We start from the raw sequence: 22741 nt of genomic DNA on the forward strand, positions 1-22741 counted from the left end.
AAAGGGTAATTTTAATTTTCATGAGCATTCATTAAAAAAAAAATTCTTTGCAAACATAAATCGAGCATAAGAAAAAGTTCCTACTTCAATTAGTTTTTTTTTTTTATCATCATCATCATCATCGTTCTCATCCTTTTCCTACTTCCTCAATGAAATTTTTTTTCTTTCTTTCTTCGTATGATTCTTAAACCCGAAAAATTTTTGTTCCTGATAAACAGTTTAAAACTTTATCATCATCTATTCATTTCTTTTTTGGGTTTGTGAGATGATGGCACCATACAAAGTGCCATTTCTGATATGCTACATGAAAGACGAAAGAAATGGCAATTCACAAAAAAAGAAAAAAAAATAAGAATGAGATGAGATACAATTTCCTCGATAATGATTTCTCTTCTTTAAACTTTCCCATATTTCCATTCATACCAATTTTTGTGCTCTGCTTGCCACTGTTGCAATCGTTTAAGTTTCTCTCATCTCTTAAAGTTACTGCTGAGATATGTGAAATGTGATGAAAAAGTTTTTCATTTTCGAACTTCAACTTATTACTCCCAAATGGCAATTTTACTATTTTTTTTTTTTTGTTCTTTGTCATGATTTTTGCTGTTTTTCATGCAATGCTATTGTATGTGTGTTGTATGTCTCACAAAATAGTCTTGTAAGTGCATTTCAATGTAATTCGATTTTTTTATTTTCATTTTCTTGTCTCGAAATGTTTTTTTCTTTTGGCTCATGAAAGAATTTTTTTTTTATTTCTGCACTAAAAAGTTGAAAACTTTTTTTTGTCATTTTCGAGGAATTTTCATTGACTTTATGACTTTTGATACTTTTCATGCCATTTGATTGAGTCTAAAGCGGGGAGATTGGAATTTGGATTACAACTAAGCTTTAGTGCTGTTTTATTTATGTTATATGGGATTGAGATTTGAGGGGGGATTTTAAAAAAGTTTTTTGAATGAATTTTATTTGAATTAAGTTGAGATGGGAAAGTCAGTTTTAATTGGTTTTTTGTTGCAATTTATTGAATTGGATGATGTTCCTGAATAGTATGACGTGTTGGTTAACTCAATGATATGTCGTCGTTTTAATGTTAAGACGAGAAATCTGTTCGACGGCGCCAAGGCTTGCCAAGTAGTTTATGAATTGCATGATAATTTTATGGTTGTATGGCATCATATTCTCTGTTGCAATAAAACAATTTTATTATGAAATCTAATTAAAAGTAATAAAGTAGAATAATTTGAGTTGTAATTGACTTTTTGCTTTAATTTCTAGAATTTCTAGAACTTTTTATTTTTCAAAATTATATTCTTACAGTAAATGGCCTTAAAATGTTATAATCATATCCATTATAAACTTTAAAGCTCATCTTCAACATTCAATTTTTAAAATAATTCAAAACACATGTCATCATCCAATCCCTCCATCTAAAAGCACATCCATTTTCATATAATCGTCATTTTTTAAAAGCAAACAAATGTTCATCTTAAAAAAATAATCCAACCGAAAGTACATCAACTTGAATTATCACAGCATTATGAAAATAAGAGAGCAAAAAAAAAAAAACATTACTTTGTGTCTCTTAAAAGCTGCACTAAATTACGCGCTTCTATACATTTCTACTATTTATTGCTTTCAACTGTTAAAAGCACTTTTATCACTCTGTACATCATCACATCACTTGCCCTTCTTCTTGTTACTTCTTTTTCTGAGTTGATGCACGCAGACACTCGTAAATTTATTTCTTTAAATATTAAAGCGTACATCTTGTGTGAAGATGATGAATTCATTCTTTTACTCAAGAGAATTAGATGAGATACATGCATAAACATAGTACATAACAGCTCACAGTGATCCACTTTATTTATCAGATATTCTTCTTCTTCTTACAACCTTGCAAAATGCATTAACACGACGAGTAAAATAAAAAAAAGTGATGCTAATATTTTTCTCAGAACATTATAGCCCGTGCGTTTATGGAAGACGTCGTCGAAGGGAAAAAAAATCATTATACACACTTTATAAATTTCACATCGCTAAGAGTTATTGCGAGGACACATGGAGAGCGTATGAAACATCAAGGCAATGTAATATTTAGGGGTGAAAAATACTTTTTATGAGCCAAAAGAGCGTGGCGATGAAGAATAAAAGAAAATCGCTTTTAACTGATGTGAATGTGTCATCAAAAAAAAAATAAAAGAAATTTTCCATAAAATATTAAAGAGAGCGTGAATTGTGAAGGCATATAATACATTTTACTACCTTCTATCCACTTTTTTCCGATAAATAAACACATTTTTCATTCATTCTTTACTAGATTGAAAAGACTGGTGGGAACGATTGGTGGGAGGAATTGATGTAAAGATTATGAAGAGAAGAAAACGCGAGACAAGCATTTATAAATAAAATCGTACAGAGAAATAAGAATCGCTTCATATATTCTCACATGGTAATGTCATGAGTCATGAGACATAAAGTTCAATAAAAAGAAGAATAGTAACATTGATGTTGGAGAATGTCAAGGGATGAATACAATTGTATTAGAATTTTTTGTTGTCATGAGGAAATTTGACTTTTTTTCTGAATATTAGATTAATTGGAAATGTTTCTGTTTGCGAAAGTTTAATCAAAAAGATCTAATCAGAGCTCAAAGTCTATTTGATTGTTATATGAAGTCGATTCGACTCCAGGCGACTTTTGAACACAATCCAAGTCGATTTCGAGTTTTGGATCTACACAAACCCCAAAAAACAATAAAATTTCATCTTCTTCTTACAATCATCCCTCAAAAACTCAACTTACCCTAACAATCCAACTCAATTCATCCAAAATCCATCAAAGCCACAACGACGAAATTTTCCAAAACTTTATTTTTCTTTAACAGTTTGAAAAAATTCTTCATCAAAGGCAATTCAAAGCATTTGCGACATACTTTCTTATTTTATGATCTCATTTGAGCCATCCTATGCTCCTCTAACTCAAACACTATTTTCTTTTTCTGCTACATACTGTATAAAAAAGTGCTGACGTGTGCCGACAATCACTGAAAAAAAAACTTTGCTTTCGCTTTGTAATGGAAAGTACTGGCACATGTCGTTTATTGTTCTATTCGTTTCTATTTTGTACTATCTAGTTAATATGGCCCATTTTTTTCTTGTCATACCTTGTTTATGTACGCCTATCTAACTTCATATCATTTGTCAACTAAATTGAGAACAATTTTTATTCAATTTTTATTTTTTCAATGTTCAGCTCTTAATAGACACAATACTGAGTACTCAACTATGGTAAAATAAATGGGGGATAAATGAATATCCATGGATAGTGTGAGGGTAGATAAAAAAAAATTTGTCGAATTGAAAATGCATGTTAAACACGATTTCCAATTAGTCGCGAATTAAGTGCAATTAAAATCAATTTCTTCATTTTCCATTTCAATATTCAGTATTCGATTTGCAGTCGATTCATTTGACGATTTTTTTTTAACCGCATTGGAACAACGGTGGATGCGAGTGAATGAAATAAAAAAAAATGTAGGCAGGCTGACTGACTGCAACAGTCGTAACCTGTAATTGAAAATAATATTTAATGGGAATTCGACTGAAGGGAAGAAAATGGGATTTAATTGCAGGTTATTATAAAGTCATTACACCACAGCTCGTAGTACTTTATCCATTAATTTGTACTTTTTATGACTTGAATAATCGAAACTAATTTTTTTTCTTTTTTCAATTCTTATGAACTGAATTTCAATAAAATTTTAGAATTTAATACTCTTTTTTCCATTTTCATTTCAACCACTAATTAAAAACGAATTTTTATTGCCCAACAGCCATACGGTTCACTAAGTAAATTCTTAAAAAATATAGTTATTGACAAGAAATAGCCAAAATAGTACATAAAATTAAATTTTAATTGCGGGAACTTGATGGCATGGTTATTTTATTACTTTCCTTTTGTCATTCATTATTCAAACTAATTTTGTATTCTCGTTATTGCTATTTGACATTTTCTTTTGGCGTTTTTTTTCCTTTACTTGGAATGGGATAAAGAAATTTTTCATATACAGTAATTTGAGTAATAATTTATTGACTGTCTTTTGTAAACAATATGATAGCCCAACCCTTAGATACTTACGGTTGACATAATGTGAGAAGAGAATTCTTGGGCTTTAGGCATATGGCACTGTGTTTTGGTCAGCAACTGACTTTCTTTGGCTATCAAAGTTCAATGGCCATTTCTAAAAATGCTCTTATTTAGTGTTTTTAAGTTAAGATAGTCGAGGTCAATGACATGAAACCCTAAAATTCTCAAAACTCTCCAATACAACCTCCTATCTGCTAATTACCAATGATCCAACCCCAAAAACAAAAAAAGGCCAAAAAAAGCATTAAAAAATTTTCTGTATCGCATTTATTAAGTCAAGAATAAAATTTCTCTATTGGGAATTTGCCTCCAAAATAGCCATAAATTTTTATACGCAACATTTAACCTACAAAAAAAGGAAAAACAGAAAAAAATCTATATTTACAGCACAAATTATTCGAGTGACCAACAAACATTCGAATTACAGCAACATAAAAATAATCGAAGTTCCGTGCCTTCATTTCATTAATAAAAATTTTCTATTTCATATCAATATTTGTAGGCAAATTAGTTCAGATTTTGCTAGTAAAATTTAATTTCAATCAAAGTAATTAATTTCTCATACTTTAATAATACTCATGGCTGGACGAAAAGTAGTCGATATTTTTGATGAAAAAATAATGTTCATGTAGTGCATATCGATGGATATAAATGCACACATCATTCAATAACATTATTATGTAAATACGTTTATATATATTTTTTAATAATACTGCACAGCAGAACATCCATTTACAAATGAAGAGGAAAAATTTAGCTTTAATACTAGAAATGGGCAGGCAAGGGGAGGGAATTTGAAAGTTTTAGGGTCATTGAGGGTTTTGACAATTTATTTAATTAGTTTTTATGTCAAATAGGCAAATTTTGACTGGAAAATTGGGTTCAGCCAAAAATTGCAGGCCTAGATATCTTGTGTTTTAAATGCAAAGGCCTGCAGGTTTCGGCTGTACCTTAAAGATTATCCAAACCTCCAGGTTTGCATTCTTTGTCTGCAAGCCTGCAATTTTGGGTAAACCCAAAAAATTACCCTCCCTAGACATAAACTCAATGTGTTTGTAAATATCGACTTACTGAGCGAAAATTGAAATGTTTTCATTTTTTTTTTCCATAACTAAATGACTGAATGAATACTAACTGAGCTATTGCTGATGACTGATAACATAATGGATAGTAGTATGAGGGAGGTCGACTTTAATAATAATAAAAATATTTAGTTTTTTTTTGTGTATGAGTGAAATGAAGGAAGAAATTTATTGATTAATTTTTTTCAAGCAATAATATGGGATAAGCAAACTTTTTTTTATTTCCACAACATTTTATTTGAGTGGAACATGTACATGGGGGGACTATAGCGATAATTGAAGGTGAGAAAAGGTTATAACATTGCAATTTTTAGTGCGGTTGCATGAAAATAGGTGATTTGAGGGTGAAAAATATCACTTAACGTCGCATAATACACAATTGGCACCGTAAAAAAGCCTCTATGAAATTGAAATTGAATTGTTTGCCTGTCGATTTATGTCATCGTCTACTTGAGACTCCCCTTTGTGTATTTCATGCTCCTTAAATGTATGTAAATATGAATTTTCATGACATTTTTTTGTTGTACTATGCTTAAAGTTGAAGAGGAGATCAAGATTATTTCAATTTTTATGATGCCTCGTTGACACATAAAAAAAAGGCAGCAAGATTTTCTTCTTTTCCTTCCCTTTAATCTTTCATTCAACTAGCATGCAGTGAGCTGAGAAAGAATATATGTATATGGCATCAGCAGGAGCAGTCATTTCCTTATCATAACCCGAAAGAAAGTCTTTAAAGGAAAAAAAAAGGAAAAGAGACCTTCATGTCACGCACGGCAGAAATGATAAATAGGAAAGAAATATCTTACGTGATTCTGTGCAGTTTATTCGACTTGAAATATTTTTCCGTTTTTAACATAATTTTCATCAGTAAAGTTTTTAATTTACTCAACTCTGTTGGAGACTTAATCTAGCACTATCAAGCTGCTAGCTTTTGTGTTTTGAAGTTTTTAGATTATTTTGTTTATAAAATCAACATAATTTTGATCTTCTTAGGTAAAATCTAGCTGAAAACCAGCTTCTAAGCTTATATCTTCATTTCCATACCAAAAATGCGCCAAAAACTTCTAAACTTTTCCAAAACTTCCCTAAATCCTTGTCATATCTGCCTGTTATCGCCTGCCGCAAACATAGATTCACTCTAGTAACAGTTTTTCTGTGTTTTTCTAAAAAATTTCTTTCTTCTTGTTCATAAAACACAAAAAAACCCAAACAACATGTTGTTTTACTTTAGATTCCAACCACTGTTGCTGTTGCTTAAGCAAAAAAAAAGGAAGTAGGCAAAAAAAAATCTTTATTTGAAAAACCCCAAAAAATGGTCTATGACGGTCTACCAAGATCTTTTTACAAACACATATGTATACACAAAAGGAAAAATCTGTCGTAAAATGTGTTTTAACAACAGCAGTAACAGCAAGAGAGAAAAAAAGAACCTAAAATCAATTTCATGATAACAAGGCAACAGTAAATAGTGTAGTAATGTAACAGCAGTGCCAATATCTATGTTCTGCCTACATATTTATCGATAGCAACAGTACTTTTTGTGTATATTACAGTAAGATAAGAGAAAAAGGGCGATGGAATGGGAACATGGCAGTTTTTCGAGGTTCTCATTGTTGTACAAGCGTGGGTGGCGTGAGGGTATGAGGACTAATGATAACAAACAATGGGAAAATTCATTGGCTTTTACAGCCGTTACGAATCGACCACTTTTCATGCATATTTAAAAGGCAGGAAAGAAAAAAAAAGTCCATGGAACAACAAAAATGTGAGAACGAGATCGCAAATCAAAGCATAAACATAAAACTCTGTGTGCTGTACGCTCACTGCTGCTTTTTCTGTTTATTTGTTTGCATTTCTACTCTCATTTTAATATTTTAATTTGCTATGGCATAACTTAATAAGCCATTTTCATGGCTTTTTGTGAGAATTACCTTATTTTTTACATCCTCCATCCACCTTTTTCCTCTTCCTACTCCGTCTTTGTAGCTGTTGATACCTTTCATATAATGTGTTGAAAGGCAATGATTTTATTTTATTATTGTTGGCTGTTACTGTTGCTGTTGGTTTTAGTGCCTCATGAAATTTCATTTAATTTTTGGGTGAATAGTAAAAGAAATTAAAGCTTACAAAATAAAAGGGCATCAAAGCAAAACAACTAACAAGTTTCACAACCATAACTATGTATATATTATTTTTACGGTAGATTATGGTGAGCACCCCCGACACAAAAAATAGTTTTTTTGAAAATATGCCAAAAAAAGGAGACATTTTTCCCTTTAATGAATGCCTCATATAGTCACAATTAATGTTCTTTTGTTGAAGTCAGCAACAATTAAGGTCGTTTGTCCTGTGTGGAATGGGAACTCTAAATGCCTTAATTTGCGGAAAAATATTGTAACAAAAAAATTTTCATATGGCAGTAGTTTTACTTATAATGTAAAATTTATAGCGTAACAGTAGGGGAAGTATGAAAGAGCAAAAAGGTTATTGTTGTTGTTGTTGTTGTTGTTGTTTAGGACGAGGGATTTTTCGTCTCATGAATAAAAGCAACAATATGGAGCTGTAAAACACAATTTTATATATTTTTGGAATTGTTAAACATAATTAAATATGCATGTAAATATTATTATTTGGTTTTTACATTTTCCTTTTTCGTTACTATTTCTTAATTTGGTATATCCATTGTTTATATTATTAGTTACGTGCCGGGGATAAAGAAAGGAAAAAGGTGGGCTTTTAACTCACCATGCTATCAACGCTAATTAAAATGAACACCCGTGCTAAATGTTGAGGGTACAAAAAATATTTAATTTAGCGAAAAAATCTCCATTAAATGGGCATGACTGTCGCTGTGCGATATCTTAATGAATGTGTATGTTTGAGTATGAATTTTGAATAATAATAAAGAAAATTAAATTTTTAATTTTAAGGCTTAAAACACTTAATTTATTCATTTCAATTTTCAACTTACTAATTTACATAAATTTTTTTGTTTTTCTATCTCCTTATAGATGAACCGTCCTATTCAAGTTAAACAAACGGATAGTGAAAATCGTGGTGGTAAGTTTTGTGGCTTCAAACTTTCTCTTTCACACACACACAAAAGTAAAAAAAAAACCTTCTTTCTTATGATGAAAATTAAAATTTTTTTTAAAATTCTCATTTGGAAAATTTTTTAATTTTCCCCTCACAATTACTTTTATTTCTCTTACCAAAAAAAAAATTATATACAACCTCAATTATGTCTTTATCTCTGCTTTGCCACCTCCTCCACCCACCTTACACGAGTATGAAAAAACTACAATTCTTATGCTGACAGAGAACAGATGAATTTCTTTCTTAAGTTCATTTTACATATTTTTAATCTCTTTTTCTTATTGCTTGATCCATCTTCTTTCATGCTGTAATTAGAAATATTTTTCCTTTTTCGCAACATTTTTTTACTTTTCTTTATTTCGTTTGTTTTTTTTGTTTCTCTTTACTTTAGTAGAATAATGATGATGATGATGATATTTCTACGTACTTTTTTGTCATTGAAATTTACGACATAGAAAAAAAAACTAGTAATGAAAGAGAGCGTAAGAAGAAGAAAGTCAATTAAAAGATTAGTTGTACATTTGACAGTCGACAAAGCGATATTTAGCGATAATGATGGTGAATTATTTCTAATTAGAAGATGAAAAATTATGTGATGAATAATTGAAATGAAAAGTAACATTTTTTCATGAATGGAACACTAACTGGCAAAAAGTAAGCTTTCGTTGTAGAGAATTGTCACTAAGGTACCCCTTTGCCTGGTATGGGATGTGTCTGGATACGAAAATCTAGAAAACATTTGAAATTCAACTCAAATTGTGAACTTTTGAATGTTTTTAGGTGAAATTCTTGAAAATTATTCTAAAAACGATTATCTAAAGCTAGATTTATAAAGATTCCTGACTTTTGCAATCAACACCACTTAAATATATCATTTTATGATACAATTTACCTTCATTAACAATCCACAAACTTTTCTTACTCAAATCAACAAAAATACCCAAAATTCCCCCTCAAAGAAGTTCCAAAATCATCACCTTTAAGACATTCGACAGTTTAAAGTCCAATGAACTTCCATTTATTTTCAGCTCTCACGAGAATATAAAATTAATAAACTTTTTTGCTTTTTTTTTCGTTCATCCACATTTTCATTTACAAATGACATGGAAATAGGAATTTACAATTCCCAATCTTGAGCTTTCATTAAAACGTGTAAAATAATTTTATTTTTTTTTTTTTCTTATTCGCTCCTTATTTCCCATTACGACATTGATTTTTCCAGCCATTCTTTTGTCGTCGTTCTCGTTTCATTAAATTTAGTTAGATTAGGATCTCTTTCGACAATTTCATTGTTTGTGTGTGTTCAACATAACAACAAAAAAAAAATTACATACAAGACTGACAAAAAGAAAAGAGAAGAAAAAACATGGAAAATGGGAAAATTATTTTCAAAAAAAAAAAAAACAATTTTTAAGTTACATGAAATTGAAAATTCACAGACTTGCTCTCATTTAAAGACGACAAAATAACAAAAGAAAAGTTTGCTAATCGTAAGCAATTACGTTAGCGTATGAAAAAAACGGGGAGATTTCACCCTCATGTCTCTCACTTATTCTTTCTTGGATGACTGAACAACAGACAAACAAGTCTATAAGAATTATTTTAGAAAAGAATCTGTTCGGTCGGAAACTTTTGGCTTATTTTTTCCTTTCTTTAACATTTTGTCCTTCATGAAGTCCAGCTTTTCCTCTTTTGCGGTCAGGATGAACATAAATTAGCACACATTTATCATAAATTTCTATAAAATGCTTGTCGCCCCACACATGCTATTGTCGGCCATTGAAATGAATTTTTTCCGGCACTGATTTCATCGCTTCTGTCAATTTTATTTTATTTTATTGTTATGTTACCATTTCCCATTGCTGATACTCTTTTATTTTTATATATATTCCTTAAGAAGCATAGTAGACACAGCGATGATGATGTTTGTTGGAACAGTTGAAGAAATAAGAAGAAGTATTCTGTTTATGCCTGTGTGTTATTTTTTTTTTCGTCTTCCGTAAGCACTTTTTTGCCTACTTCTACTGCCTCCCCTCGAGTTTCATTCCTCTTATCACTTGATACCGTCTCTCACTCGTTCATTCTCTCAATTTTTGTGCGTATTACTCATGATATTTAGGACGATGGATGATACATAAAAATATGATACATAAAGTTGGATGTTTTGCAACTTCTTTTGATGATGATGATTATTGTGGTGTGGCAGGGTTGGATACTTAAGGAATTTAGAGCTGGGAATAGCCAATTCTTGTCAAATCCTTAATTGAATGCATGATCAATTGCTTAGACACTCTAACAGGCAAATATAGTGCTCCTGAAAGCATGTTCACCTTAAACATAGTAAATGAGCATCCTGATAATGAGCATTAATCTCAGCTTACTCTGTTCTTGAGAGTACACTCTTTGCATGCCTGACTCAATCCTAATGAACTCACAAATTAACCCAATTCCAATTCTGAACGATCCAACCAGCGATAGATGATTTAAGTAAAAATACGGCATGAATTTTTGTAGCCACATGAAGACGAGCAAACAGAAAAAAATCAATAAAATGTGTTCTATGTGGCGGTGCGGAACCCTCATGTATATTTATTATATTCTCAACTTCTTCTATCTATTTTTCTTTAACTGCGTTTCTCACATTTACACCAACGCACGTTTTCATTTTCATACGCACGAAGAAATTTTTCTCTCTGTCTTTTCTTCCTTTTTTTTGCAAGTTCACAAGAAAAAAGTATGTATGTATATGGAACAGCCGTAAAAGAATGAAAAAATAAGAAAATATTATTTATGTGTTTGTTCGAGTTTTTTTCATCTCTAATAAAATGTTAATATTCTTTACGAGAAAAAGAGAAAAAAGTAAGAAGGCAGGAAGGATGGATCTGATAGTATCTTATATAATCTATGTGAACGAACCTAAAGAAGAAGAAAAATCAAGAATTTTTCAATGTAAAACTTCCCCTTTAATTTATTTTTGCTCCACTCTTTTTGTTCCTCATCTCAAATTTCCTCTTTTGACTTTAATTTATCCAACATAGCTGCTGCTATTGTTGTTATTATGGAATATACGTTTTTGTAAGATGAGTGATGGTCTTATGCCTTTTTAAGGATTTCTTCCTTTTTCTCTTCTCTTTCTGTTTTTTATGAGGATTGACAAGACTAAGGAGTTTGAGAGCTTAAATTTCTGCATTTTATCTTTTCTTCTTTGTCCTGCTCATGAAGACAAATAACTTTAATTTCATAAATAGTTTTTAGTTCTGCTCATAATTTTCATCGTGTCGTCATCTTAACTATTTTTCATAAAAGATTATATTAATACGTTTGATGAACCCCCATTCTGCACAAAAACTCATCTATTATTGTCATACAGTTCACTCACATTATTTTTATGTATTAAATTTCATTGTGAACATTCATCGCATAACAAATTAAAGACATGACACCTTTTTACTCATGATTCTATTGAGAGATGAGATATTACTGTGACTTACAATGAGATTCTTTTGACAATTTGACTTTACTTTTCTTTTGTCTGTTTTGAAAGATTTTTCTTTTTCCTTTCATTGTGTTGTTTTGCACTTTGTCATGCGACACACGAGTTGTTGGATGTCAGAGTTGTTGATTGAGGATGAAATTTGATCAAAATAGGTCATAAAGGTGGTCAAAGTTGATGAGATGTGTCAGATTATCGACTTATGAGTCTACACAAATGTCCATCAATCTCATACCAACCCTGCAATTCATAAATAATCTCAGAATCATATATTTCCTTTTATAATTCATAAAAATTTATTTTTTCTTTATGATCCGCACAATTTTCCTTTTCTTCTCAATTCATTCTTTTCTTTTTTCTCATTCAACTGCCATTATTGCCGTTGAAAAAAGATTTTTGTTCCCTTTTTACATGAGAATGTTATGATACTGCTATTTGTAATATGCCAAAATGAAGAAATAGGGCAAATGCTTTATTACTGTAGCTATATAAATATATATATATGCTCCTCCTTTATGCTTTAGTATAAAGTGTTGGCATTTTTCATTTTCACTCCGGCTCGAATGGGGAAAAAAATATTTATATGAAAAAAGAGAATTGTCGTCTGAGTATGAAAATTATCGCAACAAAACTCACACACAAATAATATACAAAAGCATGATAATAAAGAATATTTATATCATGTGATATATATTGATCACTACAAATTTATATTGCTATATGATATTCCATATTTATATCCCTATGCCACATATATAGTGCAGTAAAAAAAACGATATTTAGGAAAGGAAATATAATAAGAAAATTGTTGAATTGTGGTGTGGTATCACACACAGAATAAAAAAAATTTAAATTTATTATCATATAAAATATAAATTGTCATAGAACATTTATAGGCTTACTACTTACATATGAAAATATCATATTTATGAGGTTTTATGTGTGTGAAATTTATAGACAATAGTAATGGCGAAGAGATACTGTTTTAGACAGTTTAGCTCATTAATTGCTAATTTTACTACCAAATGCATTAAAATATGGAAAATATTTCTATTGTATATTATAATGAAATTAAGCACTTGTGGCTTCCTCAATAGGCTTCATAAAAATTCCATACTGAATTGTATTTTGGAATTCTTTGAATGTGATAATTGAAAATTTTATTGGATATGGAAGATTTTTGAAGATGGGGTTCTATAGATGATGGGAATTTTGGGTTGGGAGTGGAAAATGTTTATAATGCAAAAATGAACAAGAGTGCAAAATTGATCAAATAATTTAAACAGTTCAAAAATTATGGATTATTAAGAAATTCTGCATTTTCGATCAGACAAAGAGCTTTTCATGAATATGCTCACAAAATTCAGTATTTCTGGGAATTTGCTCTTTGCCTACAAGGACCCTTGTTATGAATACAAAACAAATCCTCAGATTCAAGCATTATATCACTTCATCTATCATCAAAAATGCAAAAATCGCATAAAATTTCATAAAATTATCTACAAAGTCCTCACAGATTTCGATTAAGATGTCAAGTAGAATTTTATGATACCTTCAAAATACCCCAGCATCCCATAAAAAATCCAACCCAAGTCACCAAAGTTCTTACAATAAATTTTTAATGACATTCGCTTTAAAACAATAACTTTAAGAATACAAAAAAAAGCAACCCCAACAAAATCCTTATCATAAATAGACAATCTCCACCTTCAAAATCATCTTCATTTTCTCAACTTAAATCAAGAAATTAAGACTGGGAAGATAATAATAAAAAAATATTTTCATAATGACTCATAAAAGAATGAAATAAATTATTCATGAGAAATTTCTGCTTTAAAACACCTTTAAATTAAGTTCTTTATTGTACAAGCCTTCCTTCGTGCGCACATCTTACATAATAATCTCTCCGACTTCATTCTTCACAATTTTCGCATTTCACTTCCTTTAACTCGCATTTTTTTTTCCTTTTGTTATTTCAAAACCTCACTTCATTAAGAGCTTCACGCTTGTGTGAAATTAAATTCTGTTTGATGTAAATTTACGAGGTTTTTGTGTGAATAAGTTACAAGCAGTACGATGTAGAAGCTTGACATACTATTTCTCATAATAAATATACTGAATCAGATGAGAGAAAATAACAAAACATGAGCATTCTAGTCGTATTATTATCATCATCATAATAATATTCTGTGTGTTTATAAACCTGGCATATTCTCATGGCTTATTCATATTATTCAGTAAAAGAAGATGTTGAAAGGTTGAAAAAGCAAGAAAAGAAAATTTTTTTTGCTCGGTTTTAGAAAACCAAGCATATATGCGTGTATGTTATTAACATACAAGTTGTAAATAAGCCTAACACACATTGGAAGTTTTAATAACATTTTAATTCCATTTTATGACGTGGAGGCATTAATTTAACTGACTATGTAATCTGACATCGCCATTTGAGAACGTTGTATACATGCATAATATAAAAGAGGCATACGTTTGCCTTCAGGTGAACAAAAACTATATGAAAAATTGTTATTTCCATTTTTACACATCAGAATGATGGAGCAAGTTAAACTACTAAAGGTATTAAGTTGAGGAAGTGATGAAGAACTTGAAGACTAGGAAAAATTACCTCATGTCAAGATTATATGCATTTGATTAAGTTAGAGATGAGGGGTGATTTTTTGATGAATATTTTCGGGGGATTTTCCGGTTGATTTAATTGAGTTTTAAGGGAATTTTGTCGTTATTCACATTTAATGCAAATTTTTTAGCTGAAAGGGATTTAAAGACATTTTAATATAAGGGTTAGTTCGTGAATGATGTTTTTAAAAGACGATATGTACATCAACATGTGCCGGCAACCGGGCAGTTCCGAAATGAGCGTTAGGACAATGGCCGTCGTTGAGCGTCATCTGCTAAGATAGAAGGTGGCGATGAGACAGCCATTTTTCAACGCTGCATAATGAAGCTTAACCTGACATTTGTAGACAAAAATCCTTCAAAATTGTCATTTCTAAGAAAAATCAATACAAAATGTAAACCAAACTCAATAACTTCCACCACAAAATATCTCAACCATAATCATCATAAATTCCAACAAGGTCAAACAAAATAAGCATTTTTACAGTAAAAAAACAACCATAAAATAATAAATAAAAGAAATATCGAACATATCCGAGATTTCCATATCAATAAATAGAGTTTAGCTGCAAATTCAAATGACATATATCCACTGGTCATATATTTATATTCCGTTATAATAACAAATATAAACCAGTAAGTAATACAAACAGAGGTTTTGTGCTAAATTACAACCAAGATAGTAAGCACAAAAAGGAAAAAAAAACGGAGAAAGAAGAAAAATGAACGAAAAAGGATATTACAATACATTTGTTTTATCATCTAATATGGGCTTAATATAAAGGCACAGAGAGAAATGAGAAAAACTGTAATGTATTATGTAAAAAAAAATTTATATACAGTAAAATAACAACAACAAAAAGGAGAAGGAAAGAACTATAAAACACTCGGGGATAGTTACGAAGAAGAATTTATTTTTCCATGCGATTACCTCACTCGCACTCTCTTCCTCTCGTCCATATACAGCTCTCGTTTATATTTTTGTATATTTAAGGGACTTTATTTTTTCCACAACCCCACCATAAAGCTTTTAAATGCTCAATCGCATTAGACATAGAGATAAACTTATTAAACAAGTTATGGTGAGCACAAAAAACTTACAGGATAATAGTCATGGAATGAGGAATTGGAAAAGAGAGAGTGTAAGACATAGTAAATCTTAAGAAATATGCTACCAACTAACTTGAACATCATTCAACTATTTTATAAGAATATAAGTAGGTGGAAGTGGGTATATGATATAGGGGGGCAATTATGGAGTGTAACAGTTTTGAAAATGTCAGCATTTATGCTTTAAGCTCCATGAATTTTGTTCTAAAGCGCACGGCACTAGGACATGTCGATTACTCGAACCAAAATCCTATATCAAGCCGATGTGACTGATGATGGAATTAAACCAAATCTGGCACTAAGTCAGAGTCACCCCGGCCGATGACCGGATTTTTGAATGACTAATCGATTTGTGCTGTTCGGGATGATTTTACAAAAATTTGAATATTATAAAAAAATTTAAATTTTTCATACCATTATCCCCCCTAATATTCACATGCACAAACACAAAAAGCAGTTACAGGCGATTTATGTAGATTGAATTGTTGTCGTCTCGGAAAAATAGTTTTTATCATAGTTTGTGAACTTTCTCTTTACGCTCACTTAAGCTCAATATTCTTGTACGGTCTATGGCAATGGGATTTAAATTAAGAATTTATTATATTATCGTAGGACATATTTAATGGATTTAAAGCATGATGCTAACATAAAACATTGTAAATTGTTAGTAAGACGGAAATGAAAGTTCATCAATTAGCATTTGCATTAAAATGATTTTTTTTATCATATTATAGTTCATATTAATTGCCATACGAGACACACACATACAATGGATTTACTAATGGATTCGAATTTTCACTTATTTTAGACTTAATGTCATTTTTATTAGTTTTTATGGGGAGGTGCATAACAAGGGGGTGCTGAATGGACGCAAATTTATATTTTTCTATGTTGTAAAATCAAATAAATCACACAATTTTTTTTTATATCTAATAAATTTTATGCTTCATTTCATCGCGTGAACCTTTCATTAAATTCATTTTAATACACAACCCTTTGCATAGCTTACAACAAATAATAATAAACTGTGAATTACTATTAAAAATTACACTTTTATGAGCATAAATACAATATGTATAAATGGAAATAAAACGTGAATTAAAATGAGAATGGAATATAATTAGGACTAAAGGATAACGAAGGTTGTTATCTAAATTACAGGCTTACTTCTGTCACTAATAGACATTTAAGTCAACTAATTTATTAATGAATGAACATTTTTTTACAAATTAATCTTTTGAATGGTTTAATTGAAAAATCGCATGACTACCGTGTGAAGCGCAGACTTTAATGTCGACAAACATTTCATATCATTTTTTGTGAATAGATTGACTTTTGTTACTTTTGAAGAGCTTATGGGGCTTTTGTGGGTGGATTTAATGAGACATTTAAATTGTAGGTTCAAAAAATTTATGAGGCTACAGGCTTCTGATTAATTAAATATTTTCAACTCCAGACCTCCACTTGAGGATCTGGATTATTCACATTCATTGTTATTTCATTTCAATTTAGCAAAAAAAAAACTAGAAAAAAATAATGAATATTCATTATGATGTCAGACGACTGATAAGAGAGACGATAATGAGATAGCATGAACGAACGACTTAAAACCATTCATTCAATTCCCATTCCAATTTTCCACTATTTTCTGCCTTACTTTCTCCTCAAATTTCATTTCTAATTGAATTGAAAATTGTTAATGGAAGTTCTCTTTGTAATTTTCCCTTATTTTCTAATGTAATGAACTTACACAAAAAAAAGAAGTCATAGTCTATGTATATGAATGTCTATGTGTCTATGCTCGCTTTTTGGAATATAATAGATGAAAGAGAAACGAGAAATGACGATGAAGGAGGAAATCTTTTGATTTCGAATTGAATTTCTCTTCTCTTAATCGCAATTTAATCACATTCATTAAATTCACTTTGTAAATTTTCCTCCATGTACTTTTGCTATTTAGTTTTTGGATGGCACGATTTTCTTACTCAACATCATCTCATTGGCATAGTTAGCATGTCGTATTGAAATTTGATAAGACATAATGTAACATAAGTAAATGGCATAATGAGGAATCGTAAGATGATTTTCATTCATTAAAGGAAATTATTTTGCCTTTTTGAATTTCGAGAAGAAAAGGAAGATTTTGATTTTAGTTTGATGATAATTTTCTATTCAATTGGCAGTGACATGTGGGATTAAAGTTTCTTGTGGGAATTGCAAATGATAAATAAGGGTGGAATTTAAAATTTAATTGAGGTTTAAATGATTGTTTCTTGTCATAATTTCAAATAAAAGCCAGATTATTAATGAATTTTCCATAAACCTACAAAATTTCCTTTCAAAAGCTTCCCCAACTTATCCACTCCAACCTTATCATTAACTTAGCTAAACACACTTCAAGTTTCACTCTAATTTAGATTTAATTTCACAAAAGAAAGGGAATCTCCAATAAGAAGGTCAAAATGACAATCTGAATAATGAAGTAGACGTGAGGAGCAATTTAATCAGCGTTGAGAAAGCCCATAATTTTATTCCAACTTCTGATCCCTTTCAACTTGCCTACACGCAGTCGAAAAAAAAATACAAAAATCACCTTTAAACTTACCGAAAGAGTCGAGTTCCGCTTTCTGTCAAGATTTTTTATTTCATTCGCTCAGATAAGGCTGGAAAAAAAGTCAAGTGTTCGTTATTTTTAGACTTTCTTGTCTTCTAATGATTTTCTAACAAGGCAAGAAGCTTCAGAACGAAAATAAAAGCATTTCATGTTCGCTTCCACTCGACAGCTAGAAAAAAAAGTTTGCTTCCTTGCTTGCCTCTTGCTCGTTCACGCAAACAAATTTAATGATTACAAAACGGCTTGTATACGGGCCGAATAAACGACAACAACAACAAAAGCCATTTGTGTCGCGAGAAAGAAAAAAATTATGATTATGATTGTATAAAATTTTTGTGGATGAGTGTGGGTAATGCGGGTGCTGTTCATTGAAAAATGTATGTTTTATAACTCAGCATAATACACAGAACATAAAGAAAAAGACGAGATGGAAATTGCTTTATGTGTTTTCACTTCCACAAAATTTATTTAAGCGAAAATTAAAAAGTTTATTTTTCTAGTTTTTTTCATTTTTCTTTTTAATGTCGCGCGATGAGCTGTTGGCTGTTAGCTTTGTAGTTTTTTTTTTCTTCTTTTTCATTCATTTTTGAAAAGTCATAAAGTGGAAAAATAGGGAGTGAAGTGAAAAACGAATAAATAAAAAAAACTTTTCTTTTCGCTTCACATTTTATCATAAACATTATAAGTTTAGTGTTTTATTCTTTATGAAAATAATTCGCATAGATTTTTTTTTTGTTCGTCTCATTATAATGTTCTACTAGTTTTGCTCTTATTATTCGGGCGGAAAAAAACTTATTATTTGATGGCTTTTTGGCAGGGATCGACTTGATGAGATGGGAATGTGATGGTATGATGGAATGAGTCTTGGCTAGTTTCAATGTTGATTAATTTAAAGACAAACGCACTATGTGTCTGAAGGACACAAAGATGAACAACATCAATGTTGTATCGGCGGGTCTCTCGAAGGCACTTGGTATTGGGAATTAGCAAAGGGCAGCCAACGATAGAATAAACTTCGAGATGCAATGATTCACAGTTGCCAATGAATTTAGTCAGGTAAAACATGAATTAGACACTTTGTTGAAGATTCCACTTCACCAGTACCATAAGCCCTACATTTAAGATACCCAAACTGCAAACCAATCAAAAACTTCCCTAAATCCTTCATTCAAATTCAACTCAAGAACTCTAATCTTTCTCATAAAATCCAAATCCGCTTGTTGAGCCCTGTCACAATCATTTTTATTTCCATTATTCTTTTAACAAGTCATCAAAAAAGAAGCGAGAATAAGAACATAAAAAAACAGTGAGTGCTGAAGCTCACACTAAACTTAAATAATTTACAAAAAGTTTTCCAATTTCTTTCTCATCCTCATTGTCATTTTTCAAAGTTCTTTTCTTGTTGTTATGTGTGACAAGTTTTAGTTTCCGCACTTCCTAGATTTTTTTTTTTTTTTGAGGGGAGAGCTCGTGGAAGAAAAATTGTCTTTGCCTTTTTTCTAAGCACTGAATAAAAAAGTCTAAAAAAGGAAGAAAAGTTTCATTCAATCTTACAACGGCAATAATAATAATAATAAGGACGACTTTCTTTTATTTCCATGCTGTATTCATCTAGTCGTACAACGTACAAGAATGAAAAGTTTTTTTTTTTTTCTTAAAAAAGTCCAAAAACAATTTAGTTTTAGTTTTGTTCTCATTTGCCTTTTTCTTATTCAGCTCCTTTTTCTCACCTCATTAAAATCTCATGCCATTGTCACCACAGTACAACAACAAATTTTTTCGTTCCTTTTTTCATTCTCATCAAGGGAAAAATTATTATTGTCGTCATTTGACTTTATGATATCCCCTTCTATTCATTGTTAGGAAGTTGTTGCCTCATTTGTATAAATAAATAGCAGTTTATGATGATTACAATGTCTCGCGGATTCCCTCCTTCATACATGTTCAGGCAGTCTCTTTTTTTTTATGTTCAACAAATGAACAATCAGAGTGAGTTGACTAAATGATGACAAAAATGTATAATAAGTACATACATGACTAAATTGTTATGTTATTATGTTTTGTTATCATTGTGTCTCTCTTCCTTTTGTGACTCACACCCCTTTTTAACTCATTTTCATTTCACAAAATTGCACACGTTTTCATCACCATCAGACATGAGTGTTTTTTGGGTATAGTTTTGAAAAAGTGTCTGTTAATAATTTTTTGGGGTAATATTTGATGAGGTTCATTGACATTTTAACTGGATTTATAGCTTTATTTACAAAATCCATGCAACAATTAAGACTTAACCCTTTCAAACCTAACGAGCCAGCTCCCCTAGTACATTAAATATATATTTATTAAATTTACTCGCTGGATTTACGGCCGCTCACAAATTTTTAATGAACAACATCGCTGTTATAAATGTTTTAATAAGTAAAGTTAAAGCGTTATTTCGTGTATAAATTTAAATGCGTTTAGGTATGTCAGTTAAAATAATAATAACAGCACCCAACATCGTTCATACATAGCTGAATGGATAAAAAATTGTTTATAATGTCTAATGAATGTGAGTTGAAGAGCATTTTGCCAAAGGAAAAAAAAGGAATGTGTTTAGGGATAATAACTAAAACAACACAACAAAACTGACAGTGGAATGAGAATGCACATGAGTCAGTGCTACGTATAATAATTAATATTTCATTAATTATTCATTCTTTTTCTTGTTTTCTCTTTACACTTCCCTCTGTTGTATTTTCCTTCCGTCACTTGCCACTTTTCACACTCTCGAGATTCTTTATTTTTTTTTTCTGTATGCTCACTTTGATATACATACATGCTGTACATATTTACTAAATGATATAATATCCGCATAATAAGGGAAAAGATATAAAATATAAAAGAAAATGAAAGTAAACCACTGAGAAAGAACATGAATTAAGTGAATGTGATATGATGTTATGATATGAAAAATTTATCAAAAGAGAACAAAAATGCGCTGCGGAGAGAAAAAAAAAAGTTTGGTGGAAGGAAAATTCAACTTCAATTAACTTTAATATGAGATGATAATTCAGATGGAGTAAAGAAGAAAGTTTTTGTGTTTGTGATAAGAAAATTTGTGCTATGGAAGGATACTTCAGAAATTTGAGTTGGCATTTAATCCTGATTGGGATTTTTTAAAGAAATTTAAATTGCTAGAAATCCCCAACCCCATGCACATCTCCTCAAAATTTATTACTTTATAATTATGAATTATGCCATCATTACACACGAAACCAGAAATTCATGCCAAAAAAATATTAATCAATTTATCAACCTCCACATACCATCCCTTGATCAAGTAACGTATAAGCAACAAAAAATTAGTGCAGAATATTTTCCCTTCTCTATAGCTGGCACTTTTCATTTTTTTCCTTGATGTCATGAAATTCATCTTCATCTTCTCACTCCCCCTACTCTATCATCCGTGCATATATATACAGTTTTAACCGAAAAAAGAAGAGATGAAAATATTGTGTACATTTAGAATGAGAAGAAAAGAAAACTTTGTGATTCCATAATTTTCTTAATGCTTTATGAGCTTTCTGTGAGTTATAATTTATTGTGGTTGGCGTGAAGAGGGGGGAGGGGTAGGAGTGGAACGAAAAAAAAATCATAAACTTTGCAATAACATTAAACTTACTTTTAACTTTTTCCTTTTTTTGCTCTACTGTTTCATGATAGTAGCGATGGATAAAATTTGTCGTATTTTTCTTTAAAAGCGACTAAGTTGTCGAGGGTGGTGTGAGGAAGTTTGTTTCATTTTATAGTTAATTATAAAGTCAACTGTATGTCGTTTCCCTTTGGGGCGCTTTACCATCAAACCCTTATTTTCTCTGTGTATACACAAAAAACCCATATTCAAGCCATGCATGAATACATCCTACACATTCCATTTTATGTGAGTAAATAAATTTATACACACATAACAAATTATAAAATTTTGTTTTTTCTCTTTCATTTCTCTCTGTGTGTAAACTTTTAATAAATGCAAACAGAACTTAATATCTCATTTTATGCTCCTCGCCCAATTCATCCATTCAGCTATTCATTCAGTCGTATACGTACATTAAACAACATTGAGGAATTTTATGCTTTTCAAATGTTTACTTTTCGTCGTTTTTGGTTCGTAAAATTTTTTTGTTGTTTTCTGTCTGAATTTCTCCTTAAATAAAAAACGCTAATTTATCCTCTCCGCATACCGAATCATTCATTTGGACTTTTTGCTTTCATTCATTTCTTTAATATGAAACAGAATGTACGCCAACCATCCATCACACCCCTGCAAAATCTGTAATGCTCTTCATAATAATAAAACAAACCTTCTCGTTTCGCTTAAGCTCATAATAAAATGAGTAAAGATTCTTCAATTTTAAATTATTCATATTCTCTTTTTTTAGTATTCATATCTTGCCATAAGTTGAAAGTAAAACAATTAAAGTGAAGGAAATAATTTCTCAACCTTTCTCCGGTCACGGACGGGCTTATAATTGAATGAATGACGATTTATGAGGACTTGTTGTTTGCTTGATGGAAGGGAATTTGAAT

At 30.6% G+C, this 22741-nt stretch overlaps 1 protein-coding gene across 17 annotated transcripts in view; it reads left to right on the top strand.

Moving 5' to 3' along the window:
* bru3 (bruno 3) overlaps positions 1–22741 on the top strand; it is a 286566-nt gene that overhangs the window by 195194 nt on the left and 68631 nt on the right. For all 17 annotated transcript variants that reach the window (XM_070641954.1, XM_070641960.1, XM_070641959.1 and 14 more), the window contains one exon: positions 8237–8285. In XM_070641954.1, the coding sequence (XP_070498055.1) occupies positions 8237–8285 (49 nt within the window). The remainder of the gene's footprint in view (positions 1–8236; positions 8286–22741) is intronic.

Source organism: Chironomus tepperi, unplaced genomic scaffold (genome assembly GCF_022539635.2).
Source record: "Chironomus tepperi strain 1889 unplaced genomic scaffold, CSIRO-AGI_Ctep_v1 contig_261, whole genome shotgun sequence".
Taxonomy (NCBI): domain Eukaryota; kingdom Metazoa; phylum Arthropoda; class Insecta; order Diptera; family Chironomidae; genus Chironomus; species Chironomus tepperi.